General features: G+C 45.8%; 1 protein-coding gene across 2 annotated transcripts in view; it reads right to left on the reverse strand.

Moving 5' to 3' along the window:
• man2c1 (mannosidase, alpha, class 2C, member 1) overlaps positions 1 to 25,031 on the reverse strand; it is a 97,476-nt gene that overhangs the window by 48,025 nt on the left and 24,420 nt on the right. The window contains exons 8-12 of one of the 2 annotated variants that reach the window (XM_070865130.1): positions 22,944 to 23,054; positions 16,716 to 16,808; positions 12,030 to 12,146; positions 10,061 to 10,156; positions 3,745 to 3,890 (exon numbers count right to left, since the gene is read on the reverse strand). In XM_070865130.1, the coding sequence (XP_070721231.1) occupies positions 3,745 to 3,890; positions 10,061 to 10,156; positions 12,030 to 12,146; positions 16,716 to 16,808; positions 22,944 to 23,054 (563 nt within the window). The remainder of the gene's footprint in view (positions 1 to 3,744; positions 3,891 to 10,060; positions 10,157 to 12,029; positions 12,147 to 16,715; positions 16,809 to 22,943; positions 23,055 to 25,031) is intronic. The other variant, XM_070865131.1, reaches the window with a different exon arrangement.

The raw sequence follows: 25,031 nt of genomic DNA on the forward strand, positions 1-25,031 counted from the left end.
TAGTTCTGCATTTGCCCGCAAATGGAAACATTTTCTCTATTTTGATTACCTTAAAGGCTCTATCGGGTCACCCCTGAGTCTTCTCTGTCCCAGAGAAAAGAGCCCCTGCCTGAACTTTCCTGATAGTACAACTTCTCAGTTCTGCCACCATTCCAGTAAATCTATTTTGCAACCTCTCCAGTGCCTCGATATCCTTTCTTTAATATAGAGATCAGAACTGTTCACAGTGCTCCAAGTGTGGTCTGGCCAAGGTTCTATACAAGTTTATCATAACTTCTCTGCTTTTCAATTCTATCCCGCTAGACATTTGCCGACTAGTCACAGGTGCGGCACAATTTTAGCCACATGCACTAATTTTAGTAGAACGCCTCTTACACACACACACTCGCACAGTAGAGGTAGGTGTACTTCACACGTGTATATTTACTTAACTTACCACTATTCAGTAACCAAGGAAGTAATACACTCACAACGATCCAAAAACACTCTCACTCTGATTTTCATCTTACCATTTTACCAACAAACACCACCGAAGGTTAAAGTTCGCATGCATACAACATGCGAATATGTGGACCGAGATCAAACGCCCATCGACTGTGTCTAGTACTCATCTTTTTATTTCTTAATCAGAAATGCAATTAGCCACATCTGGATTCCCAATTAGGCATGTGGCTAGTGGCTAATATATTGGACAACAGTGCTGTAAGCAATGACAGAGGAGCTCCATTGTGTACATCCAGACACACAGGCCTGTATGTTTCGCAGCCTAACAACTGCTGGAAACAGCTGTACTACGTGCAACAAATCAATCGACCATTTTGGACGAGGGGGAAAGCGGGTGGTGGAGGGGAGTGCTGCTAAACAGAATATTGCTATCGTTAACAGGCTAAACTGCCCCCGATTCACAAAACTTCACAAGCAGTGTGTCCATAAATTGTTCACCTTGTGCAGGGTTGAAAGCCCCAACAGCCGACACCTTGAAATGTGACCCACGGGTGTTACATAACTGGCAGAAAATAAACCACTGCCAGAAATCACAGAGGAACTTGCATTATATCCACACTCTAAGGATGCAAATATCTAACACACACCCTGCAGCTACGACCAATGTCGAGGAAATGCACACATTACATAGACACTGCAGGTGAACAGGAACGCATGTGTTTTTATAAACATTCCATCCGACAATGATGCCTTAATCCTTAACATGCCACAGCGGCGTCGGGTTACTAGAAATGGAATTTAAAAAGCAATCCGGAAACAAAACACTGGGTAATGAGAAAACTGCAGCTCAAGGTGGCACCAAACATTTCTGTGAAGACTAAATTAAATGCGACGAGGAAGACGAGAAATACAGCCTGACGATCTGTTAGAGACTCATTCATGTTTTGAAATGTAACAACCCAACTAGAAAAAGTCACCTGTTAATTTATGATGGACCTCATTAGCCATCGTTATTCTGGCTATTGAGTGGTTTAAAAAAAACTGCGGCTATTGGAGCCGATTTTTAAGCCCATCAAAATCGTTTTTTCTTTTTAAATTGCTCCAGCTCCAAAACAGAATGGCAGTGCAGAACAAGAGCAGCTGGAAGTTTAAAAGTTTTTTTTTAAAAAGAGAAATAAGGTACATAGAAGCTGGTTTAGATTTGTCAGAAAAAGTAAAATCAAAGTGTAGAACGAGAATGGAAAAAAGAAATGCCAAACAGAATCGAAGTGCTTACAGTTTTCCCCACTTTCAATCAAAACTCTTTGAAAGTGTGCTCACTTTTGCAGTTATGATTGAGGGGGATCAGAGAGGGGAAACGAGCTGGAAGGATGTGCGACTGAAAGGAGGAGAGCAGACAGGTCATCGACCTGAAACGTTAACTCGGTTTCTCTCTCCACAGACGCTGTCTGACCTGCTGAGCATTTCCAGCATTGTCTGTTTTTATTTCAGAGTTCTGGTATCCACAGCGTTTTGCTTTTTTGTTGGGAGAGTAGACAGCGGGCAGCAGACAACGAGAGACAGGCACATGAGTGAGAGGCAGAGACTGTGCGGAGAGGATGCAGATACTGTGAGGAAAAGGTGGTCAGGCAGCTGTGAAGTATATGCGGGTATTTTTAGTTAAACCCATAATAGAATATGGTCGGAACTATATTGTGTGCGCCTTGGTTAATAGCAGCACCGAGTTGATATGAAAGTTTCAGCAACCCTAACCAACTAAGGACACCCCATCTCAAGCAATCACCATCATCAAAGGCAGTCCCTCAAAATGAGGATGACTTGCTTCCACGCTGAGAACAGATGAGTTCACAGGTGTTTCAATGATATTCTGGATCCTGAACTATATCCGGAAGGGTGGAAGATGCCTGTGCGTGGATTTTTTTTTAAACGTATGGTGGCCGTTGCACACCAGTCACCACACGGGCTTGACAGTGCCAGGTTTTGGTCCAGTGGCAAGTTAACCAGGACGACTGGAGACCTGCTCTGCTGCATGGACCTAGTGTGCACACATATCGCAGTGTGGGCTGGCCCGTGCTGCCCCAGGCCCTCGCCTCTTCTGGGCCCCGAACTCATGCCTCTCCCGGGTCCCGATCACATCCTTCTACGAACTCTTGTGGCTCCTTCGCCCCGACTTCGCTGCTCCTGCTGTACCTGCCCGCACTGCAATCTGCCGTCGCCCTCCTGCAGCAGCATGCGCTGCTCCGAGGTGGCATGCCGCCACACGCAGCTCCCTCAAATGGCCCCAGCCTGCTGATGGTCAAATCGGCACGGTCCCGGCCTGCAAGACCATCAGCAGGCCGGGGCTACTAGAGGGAGCAGCGTGCGGCGGTCAGGCCCAGAAATCTCAAACAATATTTCTCCGGTTGCTAGCATACAGCAAATGGTGGCTCTTTCTCTACTCTATCCTTCCCCTTACCAACAATGCTGGGAATAGGAGCTCACCAGGGCAAGGATCGCATGCATGCACAGAAGACTGGGTCTCCAGCACAATACACCACAAACAATAACTTTTTAAATACACTTGCATGCAGAATTTAAAAAAACATTTTATATCCACAATGCATATTTTGCAAACTATTTGACATAATGGCAGGAATAGAAAGAGACATAAGAAACAGGAGCAGGAGTCGGCCATTTGGCCTCTTGAGCCTGCCCCGATATTCAATGAAATCATGGCTGATCAGATCTTGGCCTCAAATCCACTTCCCTGCCCGCCCCCCATAACCCTTAATACCCTATCGTTCAAAAATTTGTCTATCACCACCTTAAATATATTCAATGACCCAGCCTCCACAGCTCGCTGAGGTAGAGTTTTTCAAAGATTCACGACCCTCAGAAGAAATTCCTCCTCATCTCCGTTTTAAATGGGCAACCCCTTATTCTGAAACTATGCCCACGAGGGAAAATACCCTCTCTGCATTTACCCTGTTAAGCCCCCTCAGAATCTTATAAGTTTCAATAAGATCACCCCGCATGCTTCCAAACTCCAGTATAGGCCCAACCTTTCTTCATAAGACTATCCCCTCAATGCAGGAATCAACCTGGTGAACCTTCTCTGATCTGCCTCCAATGCAAGTGTATCGCTCCTTAAATAAGGAGACGAAAACTGTACGCAGTACTCCAGGTGTGGTCTCAACACCCTCTCATTCTTCCAAACTCCAATGAGTATAGGCAAGCAAGTAATGAGTCTCTTCAGGTCAGACTAAAATGGGAAGTTAGTTAAAAATGTACGAGACTTTTAAACAGTGATTATTCCCTGACCTGGGAAGCCCATCTGTGTCCTCCATTCTCTGTAGTCGATCCAACATTTCTTGTATGGGTCCACCTCCCCCATCGCCAAACCCAAAGAGGAATGCACTGTGATTTACACGCCCTTTGTCCTTGTTATTTTTAACTGTATTCAGCAGCTGCAGCAGAGAGAAAAATAGCTTCTTCAGACTGGTTGCGTCCTGTGGGACAAGACTTGGGGCACAATCAATACTGGTTTCTATAACTCGGAACAACAACATGCATTTAAAAAGCAGCTTCACAGGAGCATAATCAAACAAGCTTTGACACCAAGCCAAAGAGGTAGGTTTCAAGGAATGTTTTAAAAGAAAGGTAGACAGATTTCAGCAGGGAATTCCAGAACTTAGGACTTAGGGGAGTGAAAGACTTACATTTATATAGCGCCTTTCACAACCACTGGATGTCCCAAAGCGCTTTCTAGCCAATGAAGAACTTTTTGAAATGTAGTCACTGTTGTAATGTGGGAAACGCGGCAGCCAATTTGCGCACAGCAAGCTCCCACAAACAGCAATGTGATGATGACCAGATCTGTTCTTTTGTGATGTTGATTGAAGGATAAATATTGGCCAGGACACCGGGGATAACTCCCCTGCTCTTCTTCAGAGAGAGCAGATGGGGCCTTGGTTTAACGTCTCATCCGAAAGACGGCACCTCCGACAGTGCAGCACTCCCTCTGCACTGCATTGGAGTGTCAGCCTAGATTTATGTGCTCATGTCCCTGGAGTAGGAATTGAACCCACAACCTTCTGACTCGGAGGCGAGGGTGCTACCCACTGAGCCACGGCTGACACTGAAGGCAGGGCTGCCAATCATGGGGTGAATTAAGTTTGGCGGGGGGTGGGGGGGGGCACAAGAGGCCAGAGTTCTCAAAGGGGTATAGGGTAAGGCACTAAAACTCCAACGGAATGGCCTGCAAAGCAGAAGGATGTGAATTCATCCTCAAATACATTCTGCTGCACAGAGTACCTGGTCTTGGCTGTACGGTCAGAAGGAAACTAAACACTTAACCCACAGAGAAGCAGCCAAAATTTGAGGAAATATAGAAACATAGAAAACAGGAGCAGTAGTAGGCCATTCGACCCTTTGAGCCTGCACCACCATTCAATATGATCATGGCTGATCCTCTATCTCAACACCATATTCCCACTTGTCTGAATGGTGGAATGAGAGAGATCAGGTTGCATTGTAGCTGCCCACCCTCTGAACTGGTGCATTTCCAGCACTGCAGAACCAAGGAGAGGAGAAAATAAAACGTTATATAAAAAGCAACCCTAAAACAAAACACTGGCTAATGAGAAAACTGCTGCTCAAGGTGGCACCAAACATTTCTGTGAAGACTAAATTAAATGTGACGAGGAAAACGAGAATGGACTGGACATAAAGGAGCAAACCTTTTAATCAGAATATAGAAATATCCAAGGATTTTGTTGTTTTTGGAGACTTAAGTCTAGAGATTGGAAACATTTTAATGATGAACATGTGTTCAGAATTATCAGCAAGCATCTCTTCAATAATGTCTCACCGTTTAGCAAAATAATGAATTATGAACCTATTTTTAAAAATACAATGATTCAAGATATATGCATATGTTAATTTGTCACTGAAATTATTTTCAATTCCAACAAAAAAAAACAGGTCTCCTTCCGCTGTCAAGTTGCAGCTACGTAATTAGTGTAGAAAGCGTTATTTAGTAGACAGCAACATTCGGAGAGGCGGGTACAGCTTTTCTTAGGTTTTTGTATGATCTCATGCTCCACATGCAACGAGAAAAGACAAAAGCCTTGAATTGGAGATTAAATCCCTCAATGTGACTCATGAAGCAAGTCGCTATGCAAAATACCCACGCTGAATTTGAAAACATTCAAATTTAGTTCTTCAGTTGGATAAAGTGAAAGCTCGATACGTCAAACACTGCGACACAGTGAATAAAGCACACGACACAAGAGGTAGGCAGCATTGTGGCAGGGTGTCCCAACTAACCCCGAGCTGATTAAAACAGCCGTTGCCGCATTTTATAAGCAGCTCTGTACATCAGTGTGCCCAGCAAGGAGACAGAGAGTGAGAAGCCTAGACACCGGCACTATCTTTTTAGTCTTGAAGAGGCAGATACATCCATTAGTTCCCGCTTGGTGGTCGATGGGCTTATGTCCGATGTGTTCCTTCAGGCTTATTAGAATCAAAACAAAGTGTCCTGGTTTTTCTCCCAATTTTCCTGTAAGTGTGTGAAGGGACTTGCCTGCCCAGCAGTGAATTAAGCATTGAGGCAGACAGTCGAAGCGCAGTACGACTATACACTGCTGCACTCTGGTTGCGAGAGCTGGATGTTTCCTACAAGACTGTAAAATTAAAAAAAACTAAAATAGCCCAATCATGCAGGTGCACGCGAAAATACCAGCTCACAAAGCCGCAGTAATAAAGCACGGGCAGAATATACTTGCCTCGTGTTTATGTGGTCTGAAGGGAAAGGAGGGTTTTTTTTTATATGAAGGTTATAGTTGGTCTCCTAATCTGAGGAAGGACATTCTTGCTATTGAGGGAGTGCAGCGAAGGTTCACCAGACTGATTCCCGGGATGGCAGGACTGACATATGAGGAGAGACTGGATTGACGAGGCTTATATTCACTGGAATTTAGAAGGATGAGAGGGGATCGCATAGAAACATAAAGTTCTGACGGGATTGGACAGATTAGATGCAGGAAGAATGTTCCCAATGTTGGGGAAGTCCAGAACCAGGGGTCACAGTCTAAGGATAAGGGGTAAGCCATTTAGGGCCAAGATGAGGAGAAACTTCTTCACTCAGAGAGTTGTGGGCATGTGGAGTTCTCTACCACAGAAAGTTGTTGAGGCCAGTTCGTTGGATATATTCAAAAGGGAGTTAGATGTGGTCCTCACGGCTAAAGAGATCAAGGGGTATGGAGAGAAAGCAGGAATAAGGTACTGAAAAGCATGATCAGCCATGGTCATATTGAATGGCGGTGCAGGCTCAAAGGGCCGACTCCTGTATCTATTGTCTATGTTTCCCACCATCCCCCCCCAGCCCCCTCCATTTTCTCTTCTCCGACCTACATTGGTTCCCGATCCAGCAACACCTTGATTGTAAAATTCTCATCCTCATGCTCAAATCCCTCCAAGGTGTCACCCCTCCCTATTTCTGTAACCTTCTCCAGCCCTACAAGAAGAGCAGGGGAGTTATCCACGGTGTCCTGGGGCCAATATTTATCCCTCAATCAACATAACAAAAAACAGATTATCTGGTCATTATCACATTGCTGTTTGTGGGAGCTTGCTGTGCGCAAATTGGCTGCTGCGTCTCCCACATTACAACAGTGACTACACTCCAAAAGTACCGTATATACTCGTGTATCCTACGATCTCACGTATCATGCGACCCCTAAATTTTCGTCCCCAAAACATGATTTTATCATATATCTCATGCATCATGCGAGTCACTTTTTTGAGATACCAGATGCCACTAGGCTAGGCTTTCAAACAAGTTTAACAAGTACCCAACACGTAACAAGTACCCTAACACATAACAACGATCGTATACAGACCTTAACAACCGAATCATGAAACATCGAGTGGATTCTGTTGCGAAAGCTGTTCGCGAATCGAACACCGATATAGCAATCATTCCAGCTGGCTTGACTAGCGTCGTTCAGCCACTTGACGTATCCATTAATAAGCCATTTAAAGACAATATAAGAAAGAAATGGAATGACTGGATGATGGAAGGACAGAAATCATTTACGAAGGGAGGGAATATGAAGGCTCCGGATTTGCCTCTACTGTGTTTGCGGGTAAAAGAAGCATGGGCTGAGATAGATGGAGATTTGATTGTTAAAGCCTCTAATAATGCAGCAAACTTCAGAGGAAGTTGTGGGTGGCGATCTCTAGACCACAGCAAAGATACAGTACAAGTGACAATAGAGGCTGCAATCCAGCCCAGGAGATACCTGCCGAGATTCAGCGTGGATACGGTCTGCTTAACAGCCTAATCTTGGCCAGCACTTCACACCCGCAAATTTTGTATCTCGCGTATCATGCGACCCCCAAATTTAGGTTACAATTTAGGTCTTCAAAAGTCGCATGATACGCGAGTATATACGGTACTTCATTGGCTGTTAAGCGCTTGGCGACGTTTGGTGGTCGTGAAAGGAGCTATATAAATGCATGTGTGCCAGTGCATGTGTGCTGCCGCCCTCCCCGGGCTCCGCTGGGACCGTGTGAGCGAGGCTGCGGGGCGGGGTGCCCTCGCTGCTGCTTGCTGTACTGCTGTGGGTGCAAAGGCAACCCCATTCTCGCAGAGCTAAAATGCAACTGCCAACTACTTTCTCAGGCAGCAGACTGAAGAGAATTTTCAAAGTCTGCCCAACAAATCAAAAAAAGTATCATCCAGCCTGTGCTTGCATTTATATAGTGCTTTTCACCTCAACCTGTACAACATTATACCCCTTATCTTGCAATCCTTTTACTTGCATGCCTATAAAGTGGGAGATCGCGGCGGAGGCGCGGCGAGCATTTTTGTGGCGGAGGAGCGGCGAATACAGGGCCCAGAAGAGGCGAGGGCCCGGGGCAGCCCACACTGCGATATGTGCACGCACAAGGTCCGTGCAGCAGAGCAGGTCTCCAGTCGTCCTGGTTAATCCTTGCCACTGGATAAAGGCCGAGCTCTGTCAAGCCCGTGTGGTGGCTGGTGTGCAACGGTCACCACACATTAAAAAAATCCACGCACAGGCATCTTCCACCCCCTCAACTGGAGTTCAGGACTGGAACACCGGGTCCTTCATCGAAACACCTGTGAACTCTTGTGGAAGCAAGTCATCCTCGTTCCAGGGACAGCCCATGATGATGATGATTTCTATCTTTCTTTTTACAACCCTCCGAGATCGAGATTTTCTTTGCTCCACCTTTGGCAGCTGTGCCTTCAACTGTCAAGGACCAAAAAGTTCTAGAACTCTCACCACAAATCTCTCCACCTATCTTGCTCTTTAAAACCTACCTCTTTGACCATGTTTTTGATCATCTCTCCTCATATCTTCTGGGTTCAGAGTCAAATCTCGTCCGATAACGCTCCAGTGAAGGACCTTGGGACGCTTTACTACGATAAAGGCGCTATATAGATGCAAGTTGTTGTTTTGCCACAACAGCAGATGAGTGATCTGCTCCCAGGCCTCTGTCTACACTATGTGTTAAAGACTGAACGTCCATAGTGCACTTCCACAGTGCTTTGGGTGCAAATCCTATGGGTCTATTTCAAAAGAGATGGGGAAAAATAGTTAACCTGCTCGAAAATTATCCTTGTAGGTGTCGAAGCGTCCACCGGTTCCAGAGCTGACATCCAGTTTTAATGCTCAGGATCAGTACATGTTCCCTTATGGCCTTACGGACCAGGAGGTGCGCAAGATGAGGTGGGAAATAAAGTAGATCTAAAGACCTCCTGCCCCTGGGCCTGGCCGAAAGCTCCACCTACAGGTTCAGGAGGTATAGGATCTTCTGGGAGCGGTCGCTCCGTCTGCTTGCCGCCAATGTTCTCTCCAGGGAAAGGTCCCGCACGGAATGGTCACTGGATTCTCTACTGTGAATACCGCGCGGGTGGAGAAATTTAAAGGGACAGCGCGTTAAAAGGAGAAGGTCACGCAGAACAATGTGCAGCTTAGGGGGAACATTGCGTGCCACTCTCTCGCTGAGGCATGTCCTCGCCAGGATGGCTTTAGAGAGAGATCACACAGTATCCACCGGTACGCTCGAGGTCTTCCGCAATGGGTGGGCATCGTGGGACATCGTCTATTTTATGAATCCTCGAGGGAGGGGACTTCTAGAGTGTGTTCACTGCTTCTGTGGCTTTGTGGCTTTGGGGCCCGGGGCCTGCACGGGCCAGCCCACACTGCGATGTGTGTGCGCACTAGGTCTGTGCAACAGAGCTGGTCTCCAGTCGATGTGGATGACCCTTGCCACTGGACCAAGACCTAACTCTGTCAAGCCCGTGTGGTGGCTGGTGTGCAACGGCCACCACACGTTAAAAAAAATCCACGCATCTTCCACCCTTCAGGACGTAGTTTGGGACCTGGAATTTGAGGTCCTTCATTGGAACACCTGTGAACTTTTTGACATGGAAGCAAGTCATCCTCGATTCGAGGGACTGCCTATGATGATGATGAGGCTTTGGGTACAAATCCTACGGGTCTATTTCAAAAGAGGAGAGGGGGAAACAAAATTAACCTGCTCGAAAAAGCTTTTCGAGCCTTGCTCTGTTACTATTAAGATTTGAGGTTTACTTCATACTTACTTCCTCCACCTTGCATTTCATTTCGTAAGAGTTCCCAGGTGGAAAATGGGTCAGGACCCTGGAGCCATCAATTCCCTCCCAAAAGAAGGTGTGGTGCTGCAAAGGTCACCAAGAACACAAGAAGGAAAGATAAACAAATATTACTGGACATGACAATAAATTGAGGCGGCAGCGTTTTCTAGTTCACAATCTGTCGAGACAATCACAAAGTACAATAAACTCAAACAAGAACCACACTGATAGAAGGCATCAGATAGGACTCGGCTCGGCACATATTTACACGCATGCTTCAATTCCTGCAGCACCGTAAACCTTCCACAGTCGCTTTCAGACAAACATCAAAACTTCCAAAGTAGGAACTCTCCCAATTGATCACCTAATTAGGCACTCAGTAGCTGATCCGGACAGCTCAGAGATCCCAGTTTGGATAGTGACATTATGAGTCGGCTGTTCAGCCTCTCCAGCCTGCTCTGCCATTCAATCTGAACCCCAAATGCTTTTTTTTTTTTGCCTTTTCTCCACATCCCTCAATACCTTAACAATTTGTATTTATATAGCGCCTTTAATGTAGTCAAACGTCACAAGGCCCTTCACAGGAGTATTATGCGATAAAAATTTGACACCGAGCTGCATAAGTAGAAATTAGCGCAGGTGACCAAAAGCTTGTTCAAAGAGGTAGGTTTTAAGGAGCGTCTTGAAGGAGGAAAGAGAGGTGGAGAGGTTCAGGCAAGGAATTCCAGAGCTTGGAGCCCAGGCAACAGAAAGCACGGCCACCAATGGTTGAACGATTATAATCAGGATTGCTCAAGGGGGCAGAAATCTATCGATCTGAGTCATGAAAGCTCCAATTGCCCCTCAGCATCCATAACATTTTGGGAGAGAGCTCCAGATTTCTACTATCCTTTGTGTGGAAAAAATGCTTCCCGATTTTCCTCCTAAGTGGCCTGGCTCTGATTTTACAATTATGCCTCCTTGTTCTTGATTGCCCCACCAGAGAAAATAATTTCTCCTTGTCTACCCTATCAAATCGTTTCAACATCTCGATCAATTCACCCCTCAATCTCAAGACAATACAAGCTACGCTTATGCCCTAATAATTTAACTCTGTAAGCCCTGGTATCATTTTGGATCCTCGGTCTGTGTTGAATGTGACGATCTATTAACTATAACTAGCCTCAGTACACCTGGAATAGGGAGGGTAAATTGACCAGAGTTCCTGGTCCTGACCACTAACCCGCCACCTCTGCTCAAAGCTCGCAGAGCAGGCAGTGCACAAGGACATGACTGGGCTCTAATGCGATGCCTCCCACAGTCAAAAAGCCTGCCGACGCTCACCACCCAGCCTCACATTCAAGGACTGACTATTTGGGTGAGGTACCAGATGTTGCCGCGCGCACGCAAAATTTGATTGGGCCATGCAGTAATTTAAAGGGACCGTGCACAAAATTTTTTTTTGAGGGAACATTGCTGGTGCTATCAGGAATTCTAGTCTGAGGCTGGAGTTAGGGCAAATAAGATTGTGCATCTGGCCTGTGCTTTCCTTTAATGGTTCCATTTCCTAATGCAGTCTTCCTTTACCTCAGTGAACACCACCAACCTAGAGTGCCATTTAAGTTGCATGTGTTGTCAGTGTTATTATCTAAAGCACCCTCCCCCAAAGTTGCTTTCGCATAACTGGAAACAAACGAAATTCGGTCACCAAAGCCGGCTAATAGGCCCAACACCCACCGCCCCCAAAATGATGACGCTCGCGCACAAGCAGATAACTTCCCCCTGCGACAGGAAAATCCCAAACGCTTGCGACTGGGTATAAACCACTGCACCGACTGTACCAGCAGCCTGCACGGTACACTTCCAGCCCGTTACGTTCTCTTAACGTTTTCAATTTATTTCACTGTGCAAATCGAAAATCTCCAAACCAACAACTTGGGCCTCCCACAGTGATTACTACCATCAATGTGCAACTTACCGGGAATTCATTCACTAGGTTCCAACTGAGCTTCTGAGTTAGAAAGCGTGTGATTCCGCACCCCTGCATGATCTGTGGCAGCTGAGCGGAATATCCAAACGTATCTGGCAACCAGAACTATTTAAAAAACGAGAAAGAATGCGTCATTTTTAACTGGTAACATTCTTTAGCTCCACAACTAGCCCAGTGTGCAAGTGGTATTGAGCATGTGAAGGACGCTGGTTTGTGCTGGTAAAAAGGTGGCACTAAGATTGGCCTGTGAGAGGACAAAACCCACCCAACGCTCCTGTTTGCTATCCAATGATACTCCATAGAAGGACTTGTGTGAAAACCAGCTCGGTGGGTAAACGCCAATGGCCTGGTTGCCATTGTTATAACTATGTATTTCTAGGACAGGAACGAGCTTAGCTGCGATGGTGAAATAGAATCAGAGGACGAATGTCCACGTGGGCAAGGTAGCAGAGGACTGCAGATACCTATGGACAAGCATTCCAGCACGAGGACCCCACCATACACTCCTCTTCCCCACAATCCATGCTGTCATCTTACTTGCCAGAGACCATCTCATCTCTGGTGGTTGGTGGTAGAAAAGTTACAGCAAATCTCATCTTGCTGGACTTATTTCTCTACTGTCTTTAAGAACATAAGAATTAGGAACAGGAGTAGGCCATCTAGCCCCTCGAGCCTGCTCCGCCATTCAACAAGATCATGGCTGATCTGTCCGTGGACTCAGCTCCACTTACCCGCCCGCTCCCCATAACCCTTAATTCCCTTATTGGTTAAAAATCTATCTATCTGTGATTTGAATACATTCAATGAGCTAGCCTCATCTGCTTCCCTGGGCAGAGAATTCCAGATTCACAACCCTCTGGGAGAAGAAGTTCCTTCTCAACTCGGTTTTAAATTGGCTCCCCCATATTTTGAGGCTGTGCCCCCTAGTTCTAGTCTCCCCGACCAGTGAAAACAACCTCTCTGCCTCTATCTTGTCTATCCCTTTCATTATTTTAAATGTTTCTATAAGATCACCCCTCATCCTTCTGAACTCCAACGAGTAAAGACCCAGTCTACTCAATCTATCATCATAAGGTAACCCCCTCATCTCCGGAATCAGCCTAGTGAATCGTCTCTGTACCCCCTCCAAAGCTAGTATATCCTTCCTTAAGTAAGGTGACCAAAACTGCACGCAATACTCCAGGTGCGGCCTCACCAATAACCTGTACAGTTGCAGCAAGACCTCCCTGCTTTTGTACTCCATCCCTTTCGCAATGAAGGCCAACATTCCATTTGCCTTCCTGATTACCTGCTGCACCTGAAAAAGAACTAACCATTGACTGAACTTTGACTTTCAAAGGCTCTGACAAGCCCAGGTTTAAAGTGACACAGAACTGTTCAATGCAGTTGGTCATTACCAGCAGGAAAAGCTGCCCCATTAACAACTTCGTAAATGCTAACTTCAATTTAATGAGCAAGTGAAGAACACTGCAGAGATGAAGCATTTTTGGAGAGGTGCATTTATAGTGGGAATTCCCATCAGTGCTCAATAGTAGGAACTAGGTATAGCGCTGGTTTAACTCATTGAATTCTTGGCTCATTCTAGAATCAAAGCCAGAACAGGACACAGTTTGGCACACCACAATCAAATATTAATTTAATTAAATCAATGTGGCCACAACATTTCATCAATTCACAGTCACTGGTTAGAAAATCTAGCAATGACCGAAGTGTGATAAACTAAGTTACTAAAAGGGGAGACAGTTTGGTGATAAGACGCTTTAAGGAAGAGAGAGTCTAAGTGGAGGTATTTAGAGTGTTTTATTAAAGTATAGTTCAAAACATAGTTGAAGAGTAGCCAAGATAGTTTGTGCGAACATGTGGAATAATGTAATGTAATCTAACAGCAGCCAATATTCCTGCAGCTGGTAACAACCCACTATCCAGATGGAGGGAATCGTGGGACACATGCAACATAAAGGGCTAAACTTTCCTTTCATTGTCGGCCATTTTCTCGGCGGTACAGCTGTTTTTGCTAGAGAAACCGCCCGGCGAAAGTTACCTCCTTAGTTTTTTTAATGGTACTGCCCAAATCTCAAAATGCCCACTGGGGACCAAACCGGCGAGAAAAATCTCCAGGGCGTACGTTTGGCCTCAACGGAAGCCCGTCCAGATCGCTGAGGGAACCGCCTTGTGAAAGCTGCTTAAACAGGGCAGTAGGTGAGTACTTTGCAAAGAAAGGTAAGTTACAGGTTTTTTTTTTAAATTGTAAAACGCCGATTGGATGTAAAAGTGTCTTGGGAATGTTTAACATTTTTTTAGTGAATTTTTAAAAAAGTTTTTCCTCCTCCTTAGGCCCAACCACAGCCTCGGACTAAATTTTAAAACATTTTTTAAGAACCACCCGTTTCACCTAGTTTCCCCTTTAACCTCTGAGAATAATGGTGTAAGATCCATTTTCTCACCGGGCAATTATTTTTAACTTATTAAATGGAAATTTTCGCCAGCGTTACTTACAAAATATTAGCGGTTTTTCTGGGTGGGTAATTGGGCGTTGAGGGGCTTTCGTGAAAGTCTAGCCCAAAGAGCCAACACCTCAGTACTGACCCAACAGCGGAGGTCCCTGGCTCTGACCTCCGTCGAGGACAGTGGGCAGCGCCCCACCCAATCCGCACAGTGGACGATGCGGTCACCTGCCCCACACGTGGAAGGTGAGGGACGACCCGAAGTACGACTGTGGCCCTGAGTCCCAGACCACGGAACACATCGCATCAACCTGCCACCGAGATCTGTGGCGGGAGGCATCTCATTTCTCCACTCGGCATCTCAGGAGGGACATCGAATGGAGAGCCAGACTAGACATCCCGTTATAAGCTTCCATCGTCATATGAAAGTAGCAGTACAGTTAACTCAGTAATACAAGTTGGCAGAAGTAGCATCATCTAACAGCACAAATACATACAGGATTTTCATAAGAAGTTAGGGGAAGACCAATGAAAATGACAGATATTACAGAGGACTCACTGAAGAAAGAATCAAAACTATCACACTGCAGAGAAAGATGGAGCTACGTTGGTTGATATTAAGCACATTAACACAAGGAAATATGGTACACACAAGGGGCCTGTCACCCAGTAAGGTTGTTCCCTCATGAAATCTCTGCCAGCTGTGTTTTTGATGTATATTAATGACTTTGAATTATGAAGGATTTATATATAGTGTAAATAAAGGAAAACTGTTTCCAATGGCTGAAGGGTCGATAATGAGGGGGCACAGATTTAAAGTAATTGGCTAAAGAATCAGAGGCAACATGAGGAAATACCTCTTCACACAACGAGTGGTTAGGATTGGAACGCACTGCCTGAGGGCGGTGGATACAGATTCAATAGTAGCTTTCGAAAGGGAATTAGATAAATACTTGAAAATAATTGCAGGGATACGGAGAAAGAGCAGGGGGCGTGGGGCTAACTGGATTGGTATTCGAAAGAGCCGGCGCAGACTCGATGGGCAAATGGCCTCCTTCTGCGCAGTACTATTCTATGATTCTTAGTAAAATCAAAGTCTTCATTTACGTACCGTATGAATTGCGGCTTTTTTTAAATCAGAAGAAAGTGGAACTCGACTGGTTACTTCGGAGATCACTTAAATTTCGATTCTGCTGCCGGGAAGATTTTGAAATAGGAGGAATGGGTATTTGGGGCTAGAAATTCGGTGGAATACATGCCCCTCATGAAGGTCAGAACAGGGGCGCTAAAGGGCTTGCAACCTCGAGCGAGGCATTCGCGCCGCTCTGCAAATTCAGTGTGCCAGTACCGGTGGTGCAGAGGTGTATCACCCGGTGTAGTGCAGGTGTGCAACGCCCCGGTATCGATCGCAGCGCCCCATTGTGACACCACCAGAGAAAGTTGGCGCACAGAGCTGCCCCGCTGGCGGCGAGGGAACCAATGACTGCATGAGTTAAGTATGATTGATGTTATTTTTCTTTTTTTATTTTGCGATTTACCTTTATTTGGGGCGAGTAATGTATAGAGAATGTTTTTTGTGCCGATTTTTATATTGCAGGGAGGCCTCTCTTAGGGCGCTACCAAGACGGCACTTTAGCTCGGGATATTCAGTTGCTCACTTGGCCTAGCACCCTCAGATAACACTTCCACTCCACAGTCAGGGCGCAACCACTGAATGTGTTGGCTGCCGACACAAACCATTTCCCACCGCCCGGCATTTACGCCCCAAAAAACCTTCAACCTAATTCTAGCCCAAGGTGTCTTAGAGCATTGCGACGTCATCCTGTGTCAGATCCGAGTGTTAAGAGTGCTTTCAAAAATGAGGCAGGAGAAACAATTATGCACAGGAGACAGGTTGCTGTAAAGATAAAGAGGGCAGAATGTTGCTGCAAAAATGTTTTTAACTTATCATTTACACTAAGAGTATTAAGCGATGTATGTTGATTGTGCTGAAGTTATTAAACGTGGTCCCTGAAGTATCCCTTAAAATGGCTATTTCCCGCCTCTCCCCACACACAGAAACAAATCTTACATTATACCATCTGTACACAGTAGAGAATAGGCAGTTCCAATGGAAACAGTGTTCGTCTGGATTAGATCCAAAACCCCTTTTGATGATTCTGCTCTTATTCTGGTCACTATTCAAAAATCACGTTCCAATAAAGGACTCGTTGCCATGCTAACCACTCACCTCACTGCAATGCTTTCCAAATTCCTGCTGGAAGAATCTTTGGCCCTGGAGGAACTGGCGCACCATGGATTCACCGGAGGGGAGGTTGCCATCCTGCAAAACCTGTACATTAGTGCCCCCTACTGGCTGGCTTCCTGGCTGCTTCATAATCCAAGCAAAACTGGAATACAACCCAACACTGACAAACCAGCAGCAAGCGACACAGATTTCTAAATCTATATTAAATATAACGGCTCTTGTTTAAGAAAAATAAATGTTTATTCTTTTACAGTTGTAACATGCTGGGGAGTGGTGCAGCACTGGAGACCCAGCACACTGCTACCGCGTATTATTTGAATCTTAGCTGAATTTTTCGACCCCATATCCTTCCCATCATCAAGACAGCCAACTTCCACGCCCGTAATATCTCCCGTCTCCGCTCCTGCCTCAGCTCATCTGCTGCTGAAACCTTCATTCGTGCCTCTGTTACCTCCAGTTACGACTATTCCAATGTTCTTCTGGCCAGTCTACCACCTACCACCCTCCGTAAATTTAGTTCATCCAAAACTCTGCTGCCCGTGTCCTAACTCGCTCCAAGTCCCGCTCAGCCATCACCCGTGCTCGCTGGCCTACACTGGCTTCTGGTCCGGCAACACCTCGATTTTAAAATTCTCATCCCCGTGTTCAAATCCTTCCAGGGCCCCGCCCCTCCCTATCTCCGTCACCTACTACAGCCCAACAAGGTCTCTGCACTCCTCTTGCACATCCTAGATTTTAATCGCTCCGCCATTGGTGGCCGTGCCTTCAGCTGCCTAGTCCCTAAGCTCTGGGATTCCCTCGCTAAACCTCCACCTCTCTACTTCTCCTCCTTTAAGATGCTGCTTCAAACCTTCCTCTTTGACCAAGCTTTTGGTCACCTGACCAAATATTGCCTTATGAGGCCCGGTATCAAAATTTTGACTGAAGCGCCTTGAGCCATTTTACTGTGTTAAAGGCACTATATAAATGCAAGTTGTTGTTGTAGTTATAAAATGTTGGGGAACAGTGCCGTGTTAGAGATCTAACACACTGTGATATGGATTGACAGAACAGAAATTTGCACCCGAGATTCCTAGCCAGGTAAATAACCATGCCATCAAGGGGAGGTGCTGGATTGAAGTCAATTATTGTTCTGATGAGTGGAGAGAAAAAACAGGAAGGGTTACTCTGGCACACTTGCTGAGGGGCCAGTTAGGAGCAGCATTGGGAGAGGGTGGGGAAGAAATAGATTCCTTCCCTTGCAGCTAAGGAGGCAAAACCCTAAAACACCAGTATAAAATGCTGAGTGACCTGCTGAGTCTTTCAAGCAGTTTGGTTTTTGTTCCGATAGCTAAAATCAGAGGGAGAGGAACACAGAAATTGCTGCATTCGGCCCACTGTGTCTGTGTTGTTTTCTTTTTATTCGTTCCTGGAATGTGGGCGAGCATTTATTGCCCATCCCCAATTGCCCTGGAGAAGGAGGTAGTGAGCTGACTCCTTGAGGAACGCTGCAGTCCATGTGGTGAAGATACTCACACAATTGTCGTAGCAGTTTTTTGGCACAACTGAGTGGCTCGCTGGGCCATTTCAAAGGGCAGTTAAGAGTCAACCACATTGCTGTGGGTCTGGAGTCACATATAGGCCAGATCGGGTAAGGATGGCAGATTTCCTTTCCTAAAAGGACATTAGTGAACCAGATGGGTTTTTACAACAATCCAGTAGTTTGTTTGTACTAGCTTTATTTAATTAACTGAATTAAATTCCCCATCTGCCTGTGGTGGGATTTGAACTCATGTCTCTGGATCATTAGTCCAGGCCTCTGGATTACTGATCTAGTGACATAACCACTATGCTACCGTTCCCGGTGCTAGCTCTTTTACTGCCGATGTCTATCTGAATCTAAATTAGAAGAGAGAACCGTGGCAGAGAAATGTTTGCTTTATATTTGATCAGATTGATCAAAAAATTCCATTTTACGATCTTAGAAACATAGAAAATAGGTGCAGGAGTAGGCCATTCGGCCCTTCTAGCCTGCACCACCATTCAATGAGTTCATGGCTGAACATGCAACTTCAGTACCCCATTCCTGCTTTCTCGCCATACCCCTTGATCCCCCTAGTAGTAAGGACTTCATCTAACTCCTTTTTGAATATATTTAGTGAATTGGCCTCAACAACTTTCTGTGGTAGAGAATTCCACAGGTTCACCACTCTCTGGGTGAAGAAGTTTCTCCTCATCTCGGTCCTAAATGCCTTACCCCTTATCCTTAGACTGTGACCCCTGGTTCTGGACTTCCCCAACATTGGGAAAATTCTTCCTGCATCTAACCTGTCTGAACCCATCAGAATTTTAAATGTTTCTATGAGGTCCCCTCTCATTCTTCTGAACTCCAGTGAATACAAGCCCAGTTGATCCAGTCTTTCTTGATAGGTCAGTCCCGCCATCCCGGGAATCAGTCTGGTGAACCTTCGCTGCACTCCCTCAATAGCAAGAATGTCCTTCCTCAGGTTAGGAGACCAAAACTGTACACAATACTCCAGGTGTGGCCTCACCAAAGCCCTGTACAACTGTAGCAACACCTCCCTGTCCCTGTACTCAAATCCCCTCGCTATAAAGGCCAACATGCCATTTGCTTTCTTAACCGCCTGCTGTACCTGCATGCCAACCTTCAATGACTGATGTACCATGACACCCAGGTCTCGTTGCACCTCCCCTTTTCCTAATCTGTCACCATTCAGATAATAGTCTGTCTCTCTGTTTTTACCACCAAAGTGGATAACCTCACATTTATCCACATTATATTTCATCTGCCATGCATTTGCCCACTCACCTAACCTATCCAAGTCACTCTGCAGCCTCATAGCATCTTCCTCGCAGCTCACACTGCCACCCAACTTAGTGTCATCTGCAAATTTGGAGATACTACATTTAATCCCCTCGTCTAAATCATTAATGTACAGTGTAAACAGCTGGGGCCCAGCACAGAACCTTGCGGTACCCCACTAGTCACTGCCTGCCATTCTGAAAAGTACCCATTTACTCCTACTCTTTGTTTCCTGTCTGACAACCAGTTCTCAATCCACGTCAGCACACTACCCCAATCCCATGTGCTTTAACTTTGCACACTAATCTCTTGTGTGGGACCTTGTCGAAAGCCTTCTGGAAGTCCAAATACACCACATCAACCGGTTCTCCCTTGTCCACTCTAGTGGAAACATCCTCAAAAAATTCCAGAAGATTTGTCAAGCATGATTTCCCTTTCACAAATCCATGCTGACTTGGACCTATCATGTCACCTCTTCCCAAATGCGCTGCTATGACATCCTTAATAATTGATTCCATCATTTTACCCACTACTGAGGTCAGGCTGACCGGTCTATAATTCCCTGTTTTCTCTCTCCCTCCTTTTTTAAAAAGTGGGGTTACGTTGGCTACCCTCCACTCGATAGGAACTGATCCAGAGTCAATGGAATGTTGGAAAATGACTGTCAATGCATCCGCTATTTCTAAGGCCACCTCCTTAAGTACTCTGGGATGCAGTCCATCAGGCCCTGGGGATTTATCGGCCTTCAATCCCATCAATTTCCCCAACACAATTTCCCGACTAATAAGGATTTCCCTCAGTTCCTCCTCCTTACTAGACCCTCTGACCCCTTTTATATCCGGAAGGTTGTTTGTGTCCTCCTTAGTGAATACCAAACCAAAGTACTTGTTCAATTGGTCTGCCATTTCTTTGTTCCCTGTTATGACTTCCCCTGATTCTGACTGCAGGGGACCTACGTTTGTCTTTACTAACCTTTTTCTCTTTACATATCTATAGAAACTTTTGCAATCCGTCTTAATGTTCCCTGCAAGCTTCTTCTCGTACTCCATTTTTCCTGTCCTAATCAAACCCTTTGTCCTCCTCTGCTGAGTTCTAAATTTCTCCCAGTCCCCGGGTTCGCTGCTATTTCTGGCCAATTTGTATGCCACTTCCTTGGCTTTAATACTATCCCTGATTTCCCTTGATAGCCACGGTTGAGCCACCTTCCCTTTTTTATTTTTACGCCAGACAGGAATGTACAATTGTTGTAGTTCATCCATGCGGTCTCTAAATGTCTGCCATTGCCCATCCACAGTCAACCCCTTAAGTATCATTCGCCAATTTATCCTAGCCAATTCATGCCTCATACCTTTAAAGTTAGCCTTCTTTAAGTTCTGGACCATGGTCTCTGAATTAACTGTTTCATTCTCCATCCTAATGCAGAATTCCACCATATTATGGTCACTCTTCCCCAAAGGGCCTCACACGAGATTGCTAATTAATCCTCTCATTACACAACACCCAGTCTAAGATGGCCTCCCCCCTAGTTGGTTCCTCAACATATTGGTCTAGAAAACCATCCCTTATGCACTCCAGGAAATCCTCCTCCACCGTATTGCTTCCAGTTTGGTTAGCCCAATCTATGTGCATATTAAAGTCACCCATTATAACTGCTGCACCTTTATTGCATGCACCCCTAATTTCCTGTTTGATGCCCTCCCCAACATCACTACTACTGTTTGGAGGTCTGTACACAACTCCCACAAACCTTTTTTGCCCTTTGGTGTTCTGCAGCTCTACCCATATAGATTCCACATCATCCAAGCTAATGTCCTTCCTAACTATTGCATTAATCTCCTCTTTAACCAGCAATGCTACCCCACCTCCTTTTCCTTTTATTCTATCCTTCCTGAATGTTGAATGCCCCTGGATGTTGAGTTCCCAGCCCTGATCATCCTGGAGTCACGTCTCTGTAATCCCAATCACATCATATTTGTTAACATCTATTTGCAGAGTTAATTCATCCACCTTATTACGGATACTCCTTGCATTAAGACACAAAGCCTTCAGGCTTGTTTTTTTAACACCCTTTGTCCTTTTAGAATTTTGCTGTACAGTGGCTCTTTTTGTTCTTTGCTTTGGGTTTCTCTGCCCTCCACTTTTCCTCATCTTCTTTCTGTCTTTTGCTTTTGTCTCCTTTTTGTTTCCCTCTGTCTCCCTGCATTGGTTCCCATCCCCCTGCCATATTAGTTTAACTCCTCCCCAACAGCACTAGCAAACACTATCCCTAGGACATTGGTTCCGGTCCTGCCCAGGTGCAGACCGTCCGGTTTGATCTTAAAAAAAGTAATTGAGAATTTGGGAACAAGTGCAAGGGAACTCAGGATGCCCATGTGCATCCGGAAATAGCCCACACGGCGATTGTTCCAACCTAAGTCATGTGGAGGCCCCATCGAGATAGAGGGAGTGCTTTCCTGGGCCCACCTCCCAATGGGTGGTTATACAGCAGTAAATATCGCAGCACGATTTGCTGCTTTCAAGGCAGGAGAATTAAGGGAGAAAAAAAAAAACAAGAGGAAAAAATAAATGAAATTCTGAGGTACCGATTAATAAAGAACTCTATCCGTCAGAGAGGAGAACATGGAGGGGAACTCTGAGTATGGATTCTGGTGTACTTGTTTGATAGATTAGCAAGCTAGAACGGAACTTAATAACTTCTGAAACAGTTTTGCATTGTCGTCTTTAAGCACGTTTAAGTTGAATTTTTCACTTGCTCAGTTTAGAGTACAACTGTGCTCCAGTGCAGAAGTGTTGGGTAGCAGCGATGTGCGGGGAACTGAAAGCGGAAGATTGTCACTGTAGATGTGTCTCGGGGTTAATGAAAGAGTTGCATTGATGTAGCGCCTTGTCATATCTCAAAAGTGCTTCACATTACTCGGAAGGCCATTTTGTACACAGCAAGACCCCACAAATAGCAATGAGATCAGTGATCAGCTAATTTGGCTCAGGTTGGAAGATTAATCAGGTCACTGCCAGAACTCATTGTTGTTCTTTACATCTCATCCAAAGGATGGCACTCAGACAATTTAGCACTCCCTCAGTATGGCACTTGGGAGTGTCAGACTAGGCTATGTTCTCAAACCCTGGAGTAGGAAATGGCCTCACAACCTTTTGACCTACAGCATTCCCTGTGGAGATAAGCTGACATTTAACACAACATGGCTAGACAGTGGACAGTGCACTAGTGCAAATCTGTCCCACCCTCTCTTTCCCTCAACGACTATCTGTCCCACCTGCGAGGGACTGTGACTCTCGTATTGGACTGTTCAGCCACCTAAGGACTCATTTTAAGAGTGGAAGCAAGTCTTCCTCGATTCTGAGGGACTGCCTATGATGATGACTCCCGAATCATAGCTCTGATACTTTACCATTTCGACCCAGGTGCCTCCCACTGTGACAAACTGCCCCTTCTGAGCATACTCCTGGATTTGTGTGTACAAGCCTGGATACCAGCTCTTTACCCACTCCAGCTGCTGTGCCTGTTAGAAAGTAAAAGGAAATGTTAATGGTTCTTGCTAATTCAGTACTAGTTATCTCTTTAAGCACTTAAATTCAAAAAGCAATTGGACAAAGAAATTGCATTAATATAACATCTTTCACATTCTCAGAAGTCGCAGAGTGCTTCACAACAACAACAACTTGCATTTATATAGCACCTTTAATGTAGTAAAACATCCCAAGGCGCTTCACAGGAGTGTAAACACAACAAAAATTGACACCGAGCCAAAGGAGGAGATATCAGGAGGGGTGACTGAAAACGTGGTCAAAGAGGTAGGTTTTAAGGAGTGTCATAAAGGAGGAGAGGGGGAGAGGTTTAGGGAGGGAATTCCAGACCTTATGGCCTAGGCGGCTGAAGGCATGACCGCCAATGGTGGTGCGGAGGGTGCAGGGGGAATGCACAAGAGGCCAGAGCTGGAGGATTGGAGAGCTGGAAGAGGTTACAGAGATGGGTAGGGGCGAGGCCATGGAGGGATTTGAACGCGAGGTTGCAAATTTTAAAAAATCGAGGCATTGCTAGACCGGGAGCCAATGTGGGTCAGCGAGTACGGAGGTGATGGGTGAGCAGGACTCGGTGCGGGTTAGGATACAGCATAAGTGCCCTCTGCCAGGACCAGGAGCTGATCCGACGCTCCTCTCAGGATTAATGGCACATTGTTGGCCACAGCTATGAAGACAGAGAAAGTCTGGAAGCTTCTTGAGCCTTAAAGGTGCCAACACCATTAAAGAGGCAGGCAAAGTTAAAATTCCATTAAAGACTCAGAAGGATTGATTATGATTTTTTTTTTGCTGATAATGAGGAAGGATTTTCTGGAAAACTCGTGATGAAGATTGGTAAATTTTAAAAATGAGAGTGTGTCAGAAGCTGTGAACTGCATGTCAGTGGTCTTTAGGCTTAGTTAAAGGTTCCATTCTGTGAGTGAATGCATGTTGCTGTACCACGTCTGGGATGGCAGTCGCAACCCCTCTGAGCAGCAGTTGTACCTACTGTCTACATGGCAGGAGGCTGGCACCATGGTGCCAAATAGTAGGTGGAGGTACAGGGATATCAAGTGTGGGTATGACGAATAATGCTACGGGAATAGAGGCGGGTACTGCAATGTCGGAGAGGCTCCCCTTTTTATTCTGGGTAGATGGAGCAGCCGTATAGTCAGTGGCGGAGGTGCAACGAGTGTTTTGTGATGGAGGAGCGCTGAGAGATCGTGGTGGAGGTACGGCAGATGACTGTACGGGGCCCAGAAGAGCCGGGGACCCAGGGGCAGCACGGACCAGCCCACACTGCGATATATGTACACACTAGGTCCGTGCAGCAGAGCAGGTCCCCAGTCGTCCTGGTTCAACCCTTGCCACTGGATAAAGATCTAGCTCTGTCAAGCCCGTGTGGTGGCTGTTGTGCAACAGTCACCACACGTTAAAAAAATCCACGCACAGGCATCTTCCACCCCCTCAACTGGAGTTCAAGACTTGAACATCAGGTCCTTCATTGAAACATCTGTGAACTCATGTGAAGCAAGTCATCCTCGTTCGAGGGACCAACTATGATGATGATAGTCGGGGAGAGGGGAGCTTCCTACTGTGTGGTAGGGAAATAGGCATTTGTGGCTCAGGAGATGCCTGGCTGAATGACTTCAGCAGCTGCCAATGTGGCTGTGGCTGTTTCTCCTCAATGACCTCCAAACAAGCCAAGCCCCCAAAGGGCAGATACTGACATGACCTCCATCACCAAGTGCGAAAGGATCAACAACATTCTGCAACAAGTACAGCAGCAGCAGCAAAACCATTTCTTGTTCAAAAAAAGGCAAAATTAAATACCAGCCTATCTGCCCAGACCAACAGAACCAATCAGCAGCTCTGGAATCAGTTGCTCCAGGTTTTTCTGGGAGCTACTGGACAAAATCTGTGCACAAAGACCTGTAACATTCCTTTACACTGCTGCACCTTCTCCAGGCACGGTCAGG

This window comes from Pristiophorus japonicus, chromosome 21, assembly GCF_044704955.1.
Source record: "Pristiophorus japonicus isolate sPriJap1 chromosome 21, sPriJap1.hap1, whole genome shotgun sequence".
Classification (NCBI taxonomy): domain Eukaryota; kingdom Metazoa; phylum Chordata; class Chondrichthyes; family Pristiophoridae; genus Pristiophorus; species Pristiophorus japonicus.